Source organism: Tamandua tetradactyla, chromosome 3, assembly GCF_023851605.1.
Source record: "Tamandua tetradactyla isolate mTamTet1 chromosome 3, mTamTet1.pri, whole genome shotgun sequence".
NCBI lineage: Eukaryota > Metazoa > Chordata > Mammalia > Pilosa > Myrmecophagidae > Tamandua > Tamandua tetradactyla.
Genome location: NC_135329.1, coordinates 164,730,972 through 164,747,560, shown reverse-complemented (window position 1 = coordinate 164,747,560; position 16,589 = coordinate 164,730,972). Strand labels below are relative to the sequence as shown.

Genomic DNA, 16,589 nt, shown 5'->3' with positions numbered 1-16,589 from the left:
TGAGACTCTTTTTTTTAACCAAAAGCTGGATCATAGATAAACAAACTATGAACAAAAGGATGTAACTTTATATTTTTAGTTTTCAAATGTAAGATGCATGCACATTTACAATCTGCTGCTTAACTTTTGAAGCTGCCAAGTTCTGTGTCCGTGACTCAGACGGTCTCACCTTCTTCTCCTCTTTTAGACGACCTCTCTGCCCATCGTGGTGATCTCCAACGTGAGCCAGCTCCCGAGCGGCTGGGCCTCCATCCTGTGGTACAATATGCTGGTGACAGAGCCCAGGGTACGGGAAACCCCCCTGCTTTCATACCAGGGCTCAACCAGGGCCCTGGGCTCCAGCCCCTGCAGATCGGAGGTAGTCCCAGCCAGCCAGGTGTGGAGGGAAAAATGACCTAACTTACCTGGCCTCACTTAGGGTCGTGAGTAGTTCTGGAAAAGTGAAGCCTGTGTGTATGTTAGAAATGAGAATTATGATTTCTCTTCTGTGTGGATAAGCTCAGGCAATAGCTGACTTCATATAACTTGTATTGTGGAAGAGTCCCTTTACTGTCTTTCTTTTTATTTAACGCATACACCCAAAACGAGCTTGCTTCAGTCTGAGTTTGGATACTCAACTGAAACCTATAAAAATGTTCCCGTTGATTATTTCTCTTCCCTTAGTGTGAACATTTCTGTCATATAAACTAGAATTGAACTTTCGGACAGACAAGTCCATGTTTTAGTGCCTGGCTTGTGACCGATGCCTTCTCAGTAGCACTTACGCGTTTGGGTGTTTTTTCTGTAGAATCTTTCCTTCTTCCTGAACCCACCTTGTGCACGATGGGCTCAGCTTTCAGAGGTGCTGAGCTGGCAGTTTTCTTCTGTCACCAAAAGAGGACTCAGTGTGGACCAGCTGAGCATGTTGGGAGAGAAGCTTCTTGGTACGAGCATATTAATGTTTTGTGTCTATAAAAATTGACGTTCATAAAATTACCTATACTTGCTCTTTTTCCCTCTTTGCTTTCTCTTTAGTTAAAGGTAAAAACTGTGTTAAGATCTATTGTTTTTTTCAGGCTGCAGCTTATTGTAACTAAGTGAGCATTATACCTGACCTTAAAAAGAGATACAGACCTGAAAACGAGTTAAATGATTCATTTCCCCCATTGTCTAATGTTAATAACATTTCTGAGATGGGTTTTTTTTAATTAGGTAAAATATATTAGTTGTGGCTAAAATAAGTTCCTTGACGAGAAAGAGAAAGTCTTATTAACCTTGGGGAGAAAAAGGAAATTCCCCAGCATGATAGGAGTAAGATTCTGTGGTCTTCTGTCTGCATGGTTCAGGCTCTCTCCTGCCCTGAGGCTCTCAGCAGAGCTTCTCTTGGCCATGTGGCTGCAGTGGGAGGTTTGTGCTATTTCATTAAAAGTATAAAATCACTTTATTCCATTTCCTTCTTTGGTGAGAGTTAAGAAAGATATTGTTTCTGTCTGTAATGGCTTATTTGTGGTTCTTGCAGAAGAAAGAAAATGGGCATATGGGCTCTCATATCCTGGGCCACTTTAGTTTTCATGGATAATGATATCTGTGCTTCCTCTTTCCTTTCTCTCATCTGGCTTTTGATTTAGATCAAATTATCCCTGCCTCTCCCCACCGTGTCCTATTTGGGGGAAGGCCGAGGGAAACACTTCACTAATAGGTAAAATAAGCTTGAAAAGTCCAAGTTTTATTGTGGGATTAGGGGTGATCTTGGTCTTAATTTGAACTTGGAGAAGTTGGAAAACTTAGTTAGTGGGAGTGGGGATGCTGCTGAGGAAGTAAAGGGGAAGCAGTGGGAAATGCGATTAGATGAAGAGGGACCCGATCAAGTCTTCTTTAGAAAGCCTAGTGGACAGGCTTAGATTTAGGGCAGAAGGCATGGTCAGTTGATGGTCTTGGTAAGGAGAGCAACTTGAAGAGGAATGTTTAGAAGAGTATTCTCCTCTTTTCACAGGAGAGGGAGGGTGCAGATGGTCAGGTTTGTGGTGTTTCCTCCTTCCCTGAGAAAGGGAGGTGCCAGAAATATGCCATCCATTCAATGGCACCATCAAAATCAAACCCATGTACATAGTTTAGACCATATTGGTTATGACCTTTCATAGCACTACGAGCATTGCTCAGTTCACTTAGCATTAATACATATGAGAATGTCAAGCATGTGCATGCATTCTTCCTGTTTTTGGATGTTAGCTGTTTTCTTTGGAAATAAATGTAAGAGTCACTCAGTCAAATCAGAATCAGTTTCTGTTTGCTGATAAAGCTGGTTCTCATTGCTTAGGTCCTAATGCTGGCCCCGATGGTCTTATTCCTTGGACGAGGTTTTGTAAGGTGAGTACCAGATGGGTTTTATACCTATACAAGTTGTTGTCTCTGCTTATAGAGTTCTCACATTTCTCACTGTTGTCCCTGCTGAACTGTTTGCTTACATTGGCTTGTGCGCCTCTCATCCGAGGAACCCCAAGCCAAGTTGTTCTTTCCTTCTGGCTGGAGGGTTGTATTCAAGTGTGAGTCTGAAAGGAAGCACCTGCCTGCGCGATAACATTCTTTCATATCCAAAATGAGTCTCCCATTCCCTCCCACTGGCCCTTGCCCGGCAGCATTTGAACACCGTGACGTGTCTCGCCTGCTTCCGCGCGTGGACAGGCTGAGAGGCCAGGTGGGTTGGCCGGCCTGCTCAAGCAGAAGGACCAGTGGAGAGAGTAGGGAGACCCCGCTGAGGTCACCAGGCAGTGCTGATGCCCGCTGCCCGAGGATTTACTGGTGTGACGGGAGCTTTTGTTTCCGTGATTCACCCGCGAGAGCCTTCCCTTGCTGGTTTGCTACTGTTTGGAGAGGGAAGTAGAGCCAGCCAAGGAAAACAGAGCTCTGGGTGGCGGAATGCGGATAAGAGGGGAGGGACTGTGGTTCCTGTGGAGGCGATGGGATCCCCGCAGAGGAGTCGCCGCTGCTCTGAGCTGCCCTGTAGCGCTGGCAGTGGGCAGTCCTTGCGAATTAATATCTGATGGTGGGGGAGGGGGAGTAAGTCACTGTTTCAGATTGGTTTGTTCTAATGTGTGCCTTTGTATACTTTCAGGAAAATATAAATGATAAAAACTTTTCTTTCTGGCTTTGGATTGAAAGCATCCTTGAGCTCATTAAAAAGCACCTGTTATGTCTCTGGAATGACGGGTAAGGGCCATTGATAGGTGCATTTTTGAAACATTCTTAACTCACCCTCCCTGATTGCAAGGCAGAGACAGGCCTGGCCTGGGCTTCATTACTTGACAAGCTGCAGAGATGTGTGCTCATAGGCTGTCCCTTCAGGGCTTCCTGATAAAGGAACCTCACGAGATTAAATGTATCCTGTCATATTGTACACACATGTATTTTCAAAGCTAGTTAGAAAAACAAAGTGAAACTCTGTCATCCACGCATGTGTTCATTCACCAGATTTCTTGAGCATCTACTATATCGCCTACAGGAAGGAAGAAATCAAAACTTTTCAACTCAGTATATTGTTTCTATTTAAATCAGCTGGAATCTCAGAAAAGGCTTTAACTAAATCAGAAGTGTTAGAATATAAAAATATGTTGTCTGGGCAGTACAGCAGTGGCTCAGTGGCAGAATTCTTGCTTGCCGTACCAGAGAACTGGGTTCAATTCCCCGAGCCTGCCCGTGACAAAATATATATATATATATATTGTCTAGGCCCTCCTCTCCACTGTAAAAAATGCCCAAAACGCAGACATTTTCATTACCTTTAATGTCAGCGTGTGAAAATAAAATATCCATAAATCCAGCAAGTATCAATTGAGCATCTGTTGCATCCCACTAGTCGCACATTAATAATTTTTTTGGACTTTAGCATGCATCCGTGTTAGTGAGGTGTTTCCTTAGGTGTCAGTTAAATAGATTTTAAGCATCTAAAATAGTCTATACGTTTTTATCACATGTTCTTTTGTCAAGTTCCAGCCTTCTAGATTTGTAAGTTACCATGGCGATTACCATTGTGATGAACCACAGCGCACCCCTGTCCGTCCTCTGTCCATGTCCAGGTGCATCATGGGCTTCATCAGCAAGGAGCGGGAGCGGGCGCTGCTGAAGGACCAGCAGCCCGGGACGTTCCTGCTGCGGTTCAGCGAGAGCTGCCGGGAAGGGGCCATCACGTTCACGTGGGTGGAGCGGGCCCAGGGCGGAGGCGGTAAGCCAGGCGTGGCCGGGCACGTGTTTGTGAAACTCATTCTTCTTTGCTAGTCGGCTCACACAGATCATGAGATTTTTTTTAAATGCAGTTTTATTGTGATATATTCACATAGCATACATGTCACAGGCTCTTCATCAGTAGGTCAAGGAGGAATTCACAAGAGGCATCAGAAAATATCATGAGATGCTATTTCATAGAAAACACATTTCAAAGTAATAATGAGCAGGAAAGTAGAGGAATCTTTCACAAGTCTAATCCCAGTTCCACGAGTTTTTACTCTTTTTATGACTGAGTGTAAATATTTACACACACAACCCCCTCCCCCCGAGGATGAGTAAATCATCCCATTCCGTCCCAAAAGATCATGAGCTTTGGGTGTAAAATTGCATCTCCCACCCCCAGCTGGGGCTGCTGGACAGGATTTAATAAATCACTATGAATGTTTGTGACTCGGTGCCTGGAACGTATTGTGGAAAAAATTGGCTTCTAAAAGACAAGGCCAGGTTCTTTCCCTTTTGTCAGGTTTGTTATCTGTAGGTCCGGGATTTGAGTTGGTATAATCTGTAAACAGATTCTGGAAGGAAACATTTTCTACCAGCATAAACTTCCAGACTCAGAGTAATCCCATGTTGAAGTCCACAGATGTGGGTAGCTTTATAGATATGAGAAGAAATATTTTTTTTTCTAAAGTGATTGCTTAAAAATGATAAAAGCTGAAAGTTATAACTGGAGACTTCGAACCTCTGTGGGCTGCTGAGGGCATTTTCCCTTGTCAGGCAGGTGTTCAGTAGATGGCTGGGGCGAGTGCTGAGACCGCTGGGATTTTAAACCCTCTGCAGGTGATTGTAATGAGCAGCCCTGATTGAGAACTACTGCCTTAAAAGCTTTGGTTTCTCTTTGATGTAAATAAATCTATTGTCTTCCCCTAAAAATAATAGAAACCTCTTAACAGTATTTAAATTCTGGTTGGAAATATATTACTCTTTCTCTTTTTCACTTAACTTTCTTAAAAATAAGAGAAAAAATAGTTTGTCTCTCTTATCAAAGTACAGCTCCCTTAACCCCTTAAAAGATTAAATGATCATCTATGGACAGGTTTGGTGAGAACCACCATCACTGATAATGTCCAGGCAACCCTTTAGCAGGGGGCTGGGTGCAGGGGCCATCCAGATGGGCTACAGCCCTCTGCACTGCCCTCAGCAGAGCAGCTGCAGGTGTATCTTTGTTGAGTTTATACTTAACTGAGTGAACCCCTGGCTAACAGACCTTGAAAACCTTGGCATTATAAAACAGGTTTCTGGGGATGAGGCTCAACAGCTGAGATGAAAAAACAAAGTGATTACTTTTCACTGTTGCTGATGGTTTGCTGTATTTTAAGAATTGGAGGAAAACTGATCTGTTCCAGATTTTTATGCTTTCAATAGAACGATGCAATAAGATGGGATACTTTTCTTGTTCTTTCTATTTTCCCTTCTAACAAAAGGGCAGGAAAGCTGGAATCGGAGTCCAGGGTAGGTGGTTAATGTCAGAGACTGCCCCGGTACCTTCTTTCCTGAACAAGCTGAGAGATGGAGAGAATGTGCAAACCAAGCAAAGATGAAGAAGAACTTTTTGGCAACCAGAGATTTAACCAGGGCAGCACCAGCTACTAGGACTTAGGGTGCCTGTGTGGTCTGAGGTTCTAGAGCAGAGTCTCCAGAGTGCCTGAACCACAGCCTCTGGAAAGTACACCTCTGCAGTGAGGATTCAGGACAACTTAGGAAACAGGATTCTAATAAGAGCAGGAAGTTTATTTAGAAATAGTGAAAGCAGAACACTTTGTTGTCACTTCTAGACTGTGATCAGTTCTTACCAGGTTTAGTCAAATCTATAAACTTTACAGTGTTTTCTTTATCTGTATTGTTTTGGGCCATTCCATGGGACTCACTCAAATTTTCTTTTTTTTTAGAACCTGACTTTCATGCGGTTGAACCCTACACGAAGAAAGAACTTTCTGCTGTTACTTTCCCTGACATCATTCGCAATTACAAAGTCATGGCCGCCGAAAATATTCCAGAGAATCCCCTGAAGTATCTGTATCCAAATATTGATAAAGACCACGCCTTTGGGAAGTATTACTCCAGGCCAAAGGAAGGTAAGTGGATAGAGCGAGTAACCATTACCCTGATGAGTGATAAATAGCTCATCACCGTCATTCCTCGCAATTGCTCTGAGCCGCCCTGTTTTTATTGTCCAGAGATTTTCTAGACTCAAGGGTTTAATAACACACAACTTGCCCTGCCTTATAAGTGCAGGGTGCCAGCCCAAGCTTCCCATTGTTATGTCGTTAATCCACCACCTTCTTTAGAATTGGAAATAGCAGGCTTTCAAAAGATGGTACAAACACAGCCCACTTGAAACGTAACATATTATTTGGCCTAACACAGCTGGTAAGAAATGAAGAAATAACTTCTTTTTGCATGGGGTATTGGAAAAGTTCATTTCTAGTTTTTTTTTTTTTTTGGCTTTGTGACTTCACTAATTTCTCCACATAGAAAGGGATAAAGAGTAGGAAAAGCATGGCCAACTGATTTATCCCAACATGCTCATAGTAAAATTGAGGAAACTAAGGCCTGGGAGAAATAAGGCAGTTTATCCAGGGTGACCCAATTAGTTATTAGACCACATTCTTACTAGTAATGAGGATTATGAGTGGGCCTAAGCTCAGAACACAGACAGGTCTCCTGCATCTTGGTCTTCTCTGAATTGAATATGAGAAAGTTCAGGTTAGGTCCATCTGGTTTGGAATACACCAGCAGAAACCTCAGTGTAAGAACAATTACTTGGGAAAGAAGATGCCCCCAGTTTATCTTGACAACCAAGGGAGTGCCACTAAACCAGATATAACTGCGTATTTGGGGCTCCAGCTTCTTGTAGGATTTCAAGCCTTGGAAGGAAAAATCCTCCCAGCTTGATTTCTGGACCATCCTGGAATACAGTTACTTCTGTATTCCGCCAGAATTTCAGGTGACCAAAGCAAGGAGGTCATAGCCCCTTACAATTACAGGACTCTAACCTCCCTGTCAAGAAAAATAGCAGAATTTTGATCAAAGAGAGAGTTGGTTTTAGTGTTCTTACAGAATCTCAGCTCATGGAAAGTATACCTGGTGTGTTTCCTTTTAGCACCAGAACCAATGGAACTTGATGGCCCTAAAGGAACTGGATACATCAAGACTGAATTGATTTCTGTGTCTGAAGTGTAAGTGAAAACCGAAGAGTGCCATGTTTAAACACCTCATGCCAGCCTCACTTCTGGCTGGGCCCGTGGAAGATGCTTGCATTTTGCTTTTCCATTGTAATTGCTGCTGCCATCACAGTCGGACTTTTTTGGAAAAATCCTAATTAGAGATCCCAGTGTCACTGCCAATCAGCATTTTATTGCCTTTTGAAAAACCCCAAACTTGTATTTAAGATCTATAAGTTCTCCGAAAACTGATAACTTTGAAAAAGTATTAATAAAATGAACAAAAATTGATCAGAGTGGGAAAGTAGTTCTTTTCAATCTAGAGAAGGCCAAAGTAATACATTTTCTCCGCTTGCTTTTATTTTGTTGTTTCATTTTATAAAAGGTAGCAAAAATTTTGGAAAAGTCATTGTCAGTTATTTGGCCCGCAGCACTGTCTTGGGGTGAATGGATGTAGCCTTCATGTAAAAACACTCTGTGGAGCAGCTTTATCTGCATACAAACCTCAAGGTAGGGATGAGGGGCTCCCCAGACATTTCTCTGGTGCTTCTCTGTCCAGGGTAAGCCAAGAGGCATTGTCTCCTCAGGGCGACATGACCACACATGCTCACATCTAGATTTAACCAGGCAGAAGCGTCACAGGGTCCATTCTGGCTGTTGCTTACCAATACCTCTAGAGTCTAAAAAGTTTTCCAAGGGGCCGGGTTGGGGCCAGAGACCGCTCATGATCCACGTGTTTTCAAATGTAGTTTTCAAGTGTATTGACCTACCAGAAATAAAAATATAGAACAGTGATAATTCACTCTAAGGCAAAAGATAAAACATCTAAGTTTGTACCACTGCTGTTGTAATTGGACTTTAAAATTTCGTTTTCCTTTCTCTCCCCGTTTTAGTCACCCTTCTAGACTTCAGAGTACAGAAAACCTTCTCCCCATGTCTCCTGAGGACTTTGCCGAGGTGTCTCGGATGGTGGCGTCCGTAGAGTTCGACAGTATGGTAAGTACCATTCGCCCAGAGGCAGCAGAGTCTAAGCCTCTCCAGAAGGTGCCAGAGAAATCCACTGGCACAGCCAAGAAAAGGGCATTTTTCAGATTAGCCATGTCACATTGGAGCCTGCTGTGTTATAAGCTACATTTTCACCAGGATTTTTATTCCTGGCATTCAGAAACGTCAAAGAAAAAAAAAGCGATATTTCAAATATTTAAAAGTGCCCCCTCTGCCCTTTGATTTCATGTAGAACTTTTTTATATTAAGGAACTAAGATTTCTCTGATAAAAACGGTTGCTTTGTCTGATTGTTTAAGCACCTTGCCCAGATGGAGTGTTTGCTTTTAGGATGGGAGGGGACTAATACTTGGGAGTTACACTCATTTTAGAGACTTACACTTAGCTAGCAGCAATGAAACAGTTTTTCCTGCTTTATGTCTGGGAACTAATTTGTGCTGCTAGCACCTGGAGCAATGAAGGGCGTGCTAAAAGTAAAATGTTTAAGTAGTGAAATAGTTACTGTGCTGGTAGGAATAGCCCTGTGATGGTCATCAAAAGAGAGGCTGTTCCTCTGGGAGAATGTTTTTCAACATAGCAAATAGTATTGTTTGCCTTTCAGCCTGAAATCCTTCCTTTTATAGATTTTGTTTGGTTGACTGTGTTTTTGCTGATACTGTTCCTTTTAAGCTCTTTTCCACATGAAGCTATTCCAGTTTGTTTGTTTTTAATTCATTTAATGCTTTAAAAAAATACTCTTTAATCTAGTGCCTGGTAAAGAAAATGTGCTTACTAATGAGGGAAGCAGGAAGGATAGGAAAATATGGCAGAAGGGGGTGGGGGCACGCTCTTCAAACGCTCCAGGTGACACAGGTGTGTTCAGGAAGTGCGTTTGTATGGTGTCAGTAACATCTGCTTAGATTCAGGGTTCTGATGTGTAACTTTTCTCTCCTTCCTTTTTCCTCACCTTCAGAAAAAGTACTGGCTAAAATCTCTAGAGTCCATACTTTCTTATTCCTTCCTGATTGCTGACAATGAAAACAGTTACTTAGAAAAATGTGTGGTAATTACAATAGCAAAATAGTTCAGTTCCTATCAGCAGCTGTAAAATAAACCTTTTATATGAGTAAAGTAGGATCCTCTGATAGAATGTTGCTTCCAGCACTTTATAAAGTGTCTTGGAAGCTTGATACAAAAATGAAGCAAATATTAAGTCCTTTTATGAAATGTAGAATGTATCAATGGACCAAAAAATCAGGGGAATCTTCTTTTATGCTTCCTTTGATGTTCCTGAGAAAATTATGTCATCACAATTATCATCATCAACATCATCGCCATCACCACCATAATAGGTGACATTTATTAGGCACCAACTATATAAGAGGTACTTCAGAGGTAGTAACTTACTCAGTCCTCACAACCACTTTCTGAGTTAGGTATTATTCTTATTCCCATTTGTACAGATGTGGAAACAGAGGTTCCCCCAAAATCAAGGAACTTAGATCCAACACTTAAATTGTAGATTGACTATTTGAACCCACTCAGTGCATCTCCAGAGTGGGTGCTTTTGTCTACTCACCTAGGCTGCCTCCCACAGAAAGCTAATTCTTGGTTCATTTAGAATATGAACCCTAAGAAGCTGTTTGCAAAGGATTGAGTCTATTTTATTCTGTTTTATATAGATGATTGCAGTCTTGCCCTTGGGTGAAAGCCCTGTGTTTGGGATATGGAAATATTAATTCCAACTGTGTCTTTGCCATTATCTCCCTGTGACTCTCAGAAAATAATATGAATTTTTTCCTCTATCTGCATAATCAGTATGACCACTTTCTCTGTGCCCTCAGAATGATATTTTGAAAGCAGCTTGAATACTCTAAATAAAGGCCAGAAAAGTCTCCAGCTGCCCCCTATGGCCATTCCATTCCATTGCAGATGATTTCATTTCTGAGCTAAAATAAATCTGTTTCCTACACACACACATAACACTGAAAGCTCCAGATAAGCCCGTAGAAAATGTAAAGAGCTAAAAGAGGCTATAAAGACAGCATTGGTTAGACAAAATAAAAGGTCATTTAGTCTCTGAGTTGGGTAGACTCATCATGGTTTTCCTGTCTCCAGCCTTGGCCATGACTTCCCTTGGAATTAGCACATACGCTCTGAAATAGATTGACCTTTCTTGGAGGTGGCTGGTTTCTGCCAAGTCTGGAGAGTGCAGCTCTGGACATCGCAGCTCCGGACTAGAGTGGCACTGGGACTTATGGCTGGTGCAGCTTGAGGCAGAAGGACCACATGCTCCCAAGGAGATTGTCTGAACAGAGTACTGTTGTTTTCTGTTACACGATGTGGGTGTTCAGTTTAGTCTTGGTTTCCTGCACAATAAACTTTTCCCTCTGGGACCACATGAGAACCAGTCTCCTCTCTTGGAGGCCTTAGACTAACGTCATAATAATAATAGGAATAGGAATTGACTACTATTTTCCATCTACTATATTAGGCATTTTCCATTTGCTGTCTAATTTAATCTTTCATAAACCCTATTAGCTAAGTATTATTAGCCCTCTTTCAATAAAGGAGGACCTTGAGGTTTAGAGAGGTTAAGTAACATGTCAAGGTCACGCAGCTAAAAAGGGGCATAGAAGATTTGAATCCAGGCCTTCGCTCTCCAAGGCCCACAGTCTGAATGACACATTTGCACTGTCAGCCAAACTGAAACACAAGCAAAACCATCATTGTGCTTCTAAATTCAAAATAATTTTTCTAAGAGCCCACCATGAACTGTATACCACTGGACACGGGAAAGAAAGAAAATTTAGGTATTGATTCAGTTCTTAAGAGGCCTACAGTCTGATGCAGGGTTTCTCAGTCTTAGCACTATTAACATTCGGAATCAGGTAATTCTTTGTTTTCAGAGGCTGTCCTGTGCATTACAAAATGTTTGTCGGAATCCCTGGCCTTTACCCTTGAGATCCTGTAGAATATGACACCCCCCACTCAACCATGAAATTTAAAGAAAAAAATGTCTCCAGACATTGTCTAATGCCTCCTGGGGGCAGAATTACCTCTGGCTGAGAACCACTGGTCTAGTGGGAAAGACCAGTGTGGAACCAGACAGGAAGTCAGTGGCAGGCTGGTGTTCTTTGGATGAGCAATTTGCTGACTACAAGTTGTTCTATTCAAGGCTGCTGGGCAGAAGACACTGCTGGGGGATGGTGCAGGGTTTTTCTGTAATTCTACTTCTCCAGCCTATACCTCTGAAACGTTTGTGTATTATACCTACTGAGTTACCTTGAAGGAAAATTCATCATTTCTCCTTTCCTCCCTGTCTCCCTCTGGCATATAAGTTCAGCATTACCTCACCATTGTTTTATGTGAACAGATTTTCCACATTCTCTGTCCCTAGATCTGCATAAAACCAAAAAAGATTGGCAGTCTGGATGAGTTCAGCAGGCTTCAGAGTAATAATCCATCAGCTTAGATGACATAAAAAGTCATAGATTAGTCCGGGAAAATAGATAGTACAGGCTGAAGGCCCTCTGATTCCATGGTTGTAGTTTGCTGTTGGGAATGTCTTCCTACTACTCCATTCTAGTATGGACAAATAATGTTAAATATATGAATCTGCATTTTGCAAAATCAGTAAAATAAATTTAATCGCATTTTATCTTTTTACAGATGAATGCAGTATAGAGCATGAATTCCCTTTATCTTCTCTGGAGACACTTTTGCTCCCCATCTGTGATTCCCTCCTACTACTCAGTTCATTCACATCCTGTGTTTCTAGGAAAATGAAAGGCCAACAAATTTGTTGCAGCCTGTTGATAGCAAGTGGAATTTTCCCAATTCAGAACCATCTGTTACTCTGAAGGACTTCATGAATCTTATTGAAGGTAAAATTTAAAGGTCCTCTCCCACAGTGTGGGTTTTGCAAGTGGAAAGCAGTCAAACAGACCCAGAGCATCGGGACTAGAATGAGAGTCCTGTGGGAAACCTGAGAAGTTTAGCAACATTTAGCAAATGCTGTGCATAAAGTCAGTACCCAACGGCTATAGATCGTTAGATAGGTCACACTGTTATTTAGGGAACTTCTTGATGTAAGAATGGTAAATCTCTGTCCTGAAGAATTGTTATTTTATGATATCAGAATTGTTCTAACTTAAATATGGCTGGAAGTTTAACAGTGGTTTATCTCTGAAACAGTTCAAAGCCAGGTGTGTATAAAATTATATAAATTGCTTATCAAAGGTAGTCATTGCTCATCTGGGCAGGTGTAAAATTTACATTCTTTATTACATCTTCCACACGGCCATTTAAAACTAAAAGCAGATTTTCTCTCAGGAAAATTAGCTTTGTTGGGAGAATTCCATTTATTATGGTTATAAGATGCTAATATCAATAGAAGCAGGTACATTTCCCAAAATGATGAGTAGTGTTTCTGTTTAAACTTTAATATCCAAAGCTGGATGTATTTTGCCTTATCATGGTCACTAGTAAATTAAATTGTCTTTACAGTTCTATCAAGGTAGCCGGGCTACTAACAATAGCTCTCTCAAGGCAAAACACATTACTTTTATAAAAGTTAAAATTAAGAATAGATGCAGATAAACTCAGAAATTCAATCCATGTTTCTCAAATTGAGTTTTATTGATCTTTGTTATTTGCTGGTATTTAGTCTCTTAGCCATAAAATATAATTTTGTAATTTCTGAATTGGGAAGAAACAAATAGGAAATGACACCTCGAATTAAATTAAACAGGGATAAAACGAGAATCAAATATTTTTAAAATGCATGTCCTATGTAATTACATTGAGAACTGCATATTTTTCACTGATGAATGTGTTTTTCTCAAATACATTTACAAATGGTTCCATTATCTCTCCTGTGCTTTTTCCAGATACTGTTCTGAGTGGGTGCTCTTTTGTGAAGTGTGTTATGTTACTTACCTTCTTACTGACAAAAAGACGTGGTTTGGGGGATGGGTTTCACAGGGTCCACCCAGATAATTTTCAGACTGCTGTCTGTGTGGCTGCACCTTGTGTTTCCACTGTCACCTCTACAACATGAATGCTGTGTTTTTCTTTGGTGGGGATAAAGTTTTCTTTAAATCTGTTTTAAAACTAAAACTAACATTATTGTATTAACTGCAATATGCACATGATACTTTCCTTAGTACTGTACACAAATGAAGACCTGCTCACAGTGTCTACATAAGATAGCCTGAATCTGACCGGGTTTGGGTTGACTTTTTAAGTTGAAATGATGAAGGAACAAAGAGGACAATATTTAAAAAAATAGATTGTTTCTAATTGCTGGTATTTAACTATTTGTTACATTTTTACTATTTGAGAATGATTAATATGGCTTGGATTCATTTTACTGCACTAGCCAAGAGACTTTGTTTATATTTAAGAAGTTTTAAGAGTCTAGTGTTAGTCTCTTGTTAATAGCATTTGGTATTAAGATTTGTTTAAATTACTGGCATTATGTATTGGCTTCATGTTTTCTCATTCTTATGATTAAATATAAAATTATGTCCATCCTCATTTTAAAAGATTAATAACATTTTCCTAAGTGTTGCCCTTTCCTACCCGACTTGCAGTCAGAATTGTTATAGCAGATTAAGATAGATCAATGGAAGAGACTAGAGAAGAAACATTATTAGAACAAGCTGTAAGGGGTGTCATCAAAAACCAAGTTTTAAAAAGCACTTTGGTCTTCATGACTACAGCTGCCTCCAAACACACAAATATGACATTTGCTTTCAAATTAATTTAGGCACTAAGATTTTTTTTTAAGTACTATAAAAGTGGGATTCTTTTAAAAAAAAAAAAAGTAGGACTTTTGTCTTGTCTCCAGTGTAGTCATCTAAAATCCTTATCTTCATTATTATATAAGTTACTATTGAGGAATTATTGTACTAATACAAAAAAGGTGTCATTTTTCTCCAAAGATGTCATAAGCTAGAAAGCCGTGCTCTTCTCAATGTAGAAAGCACTGTGTGTGGGAAAATAATAATACAAGAAAAGACATAATCACCAAAAAGGGACTGGCAAGTTAGACTTACTTAAATATCAGAGAACAGTGGTATAAACTTGAACTCTGGCATCATAACAAATATAGTCATTCTCATCTCCATATCTACAGTAGAAACATAAAATTTATTCATCATGAAAACTGAAAGCTGTATATCTCCAGAAAGCAAAGAAGATATAACCTGGCTAGCTAGTATGTATATTAAATTTTTATAAGTAACTAAATAAATCCTAGCTTAGGGAGGTTTGCATATTTTCTGGTATGGGTTTGTAGGTTGTTTTATAAGCTGAGCACTTATATGAATCACTTGGGTCACATCTCTAATTATTAGGCAGAGAGAGTTCTGAGGTAGTATTAAGTGAGCAAAATTTATTTATTGCCTGTAAGCTAAAGTGGACTGTGAGGGTTAGTCTTAATGGACAAAGCAGTCCTACTGTAACATCTTACTACCCCAAACAAAGGGGAAGGAAAGATAGAAAGTGATTCCTGGGCGGTGCAATTGTGGCTCAGTGGCAGAGTTCTTGCCTGCCATGCTGGAAACCCGAGTTCGATTCCTGGTGCAAAAAAAAAAAAAGAAGGTGATTTGAAAATTCTGGTACCCACCATTTGAACTGGAATGCTGCTCCCAAAGTGAGGGATATTTCTTTTGGTGGTTTCTTTCAGTTAGTTAAGATAGATTAATTCATTTACTCATAGATTCATCACATATATACTGAGCCCTTGCTAAGAGCCAGGGACTATTCTAGATGTTTGGGAAACACCAGTTAAACAAAACCAGACAAATCTGAGTTACTTATTGAAATTTAAGATATGTGGGTGGTGCAGTGGTGGCTCAGTGGCAGAATTCTCGCCTGCCATGCCGGAGACCTGGGTTAGATTCCCAGTGCTTACCGATGTGAAAAAAAAACAGAAGAAAATAAAATTTAAGATTTGTGAAGTACACATAGCCAAAAGCTATAAATAAATTTATATAAAAATATACACAGTTTCACAAAATGGCACTTAAACGAGTTTTAGGAAGGCCATAAATACTATTTTTCGAGTCTTCTTTATAACTTAAATAATACAATAATAGCTTCCAAATTTTGATGAACTAATTTAGGGTTATGTGTTTACTGTATTCACTGAGGAATTAACTCTTCTTGCCTTGTTGAAAAAGAAAAACAAAACTATACTTAGGAAGTTTTAAAATTAAATTTATATAACAAAAATATAAAAGTACCTAAAAGGGAGAATGCTGTCACATACATTCTCTGTAAATTCATCCCTTATACTTCATAATACTAATATAACACCTTAAAACCTTACCAAGTGGCACCTAACACATTCATGGGCTGCTGCTTCCCTGTACCATCTGGTCTATGATCTATGCATTTAATCATTTTACTTTAAGGATTAGCACGTGAAATGGGGAAGATTACCCCACCCTTTAAAAAATCCCACAAAAATGATCGTATATGTAGAATACATATAACTTAACCTGCCACTACTTAGAATTTTTCATACATTGGGTTCCCTTGCATTGCCACGCATGTTTCTGTGGATGTAGATACATCTGAAGTTGACCGTGTGTTTCAAGACTCACATTGTAGTGTTTGTACTTGACCTTAAAACTCTACAGAAGTGAGGGCTTTGTTAATGTGCATGTAGCGGAATAGTCATATATGAATATTCATAGTGGAAAGAGTCAATGTTGTAGGATGTAAACAAAGAGCATGGGACCAAGTTCTGCATCATAGACCACTCATGGGTCCCAGCTTCACTTCATCTATAAAAATGAGTGGAATTGGATTCGAGAATTTCTAAGGTCTCTTCCAGGTTCTAAAATGTCAGTAATGCAGGCACATTCCACTGTTTGATTCCTGTAGCAAGCAAATTACTTGGAAAGACAAAAATGAAACTGTCATGGTGTTCATCTACCTTATTTGATGGTTAGAAAACCATACAGACTAACCTAACCCTAAACCTGAAAGGAAAGGGTGGACAGTGCTCTATGAACCAGGGGTTTCTAGCACTGGAAGTATGTGGCACTGGAAACGAATGCTCTTCCCACATATAAATGAATCATTTGGGAGCTGAGGTATGACAGATTGGGCCAACGTAGATCTTAGTATGATAACACCAGGTTCAGCTCTCCAAAGAGATTTCAAG

At 40.2% G+C, this 16,589-nt stretch overlaps 1 protein-coding gene across 2 annotated transcripts in view; it reads left to right on the top strand.

Moving 5' to 3' along the window:
- The window catches only part of STAT1 (signal transducer and activator of transcription 1), a 50,941-nt gene extending 36,999 nt beyond the window's left edge, over window positions 1-13,942 (top strand). For both annotated transcript variants that reach the window (XM_077154491.1, XM_077154492.1), the window contains exons 16-24: window positions 188-286; window positions 788-923; window positions 2,297-2,346; window positions 3,092-3,186; window positions 4,053-4,198; window positions 6,150-6,335; window positions 7,364-7,439; window positions 8,318-8,420; window positions 12,080-13,942. In XM_077154491.1, the coding sequence (XP_077010606.1) occupies window positions 188-286; window positions 788-923; window positions 2,297-2,346; window positions 3,092-3,186; window positions 4,053-4,198; window positions 6,150-6,335; window positions 7,364-7,439; window positions 8,318-8,420; window positions 12,080-12,094 (906 nt within the window). In that variant the 3' untranslated portion in view covers window positions 12,095-13,942. The remainder of the gene's footprint in view (window positions 1-187; window positions 287-787; window positions 924-2,296; window positions 2,347-3,091; window positions 3,187-4,052; window positions 4,199-6,149; window positions 6,336-7,363; window positions 7,440-8,317; window positions 8,421-12,079) is intronic.
- Window positions 13,943-16,589: the final 2,647 nt, after the last annotated feature.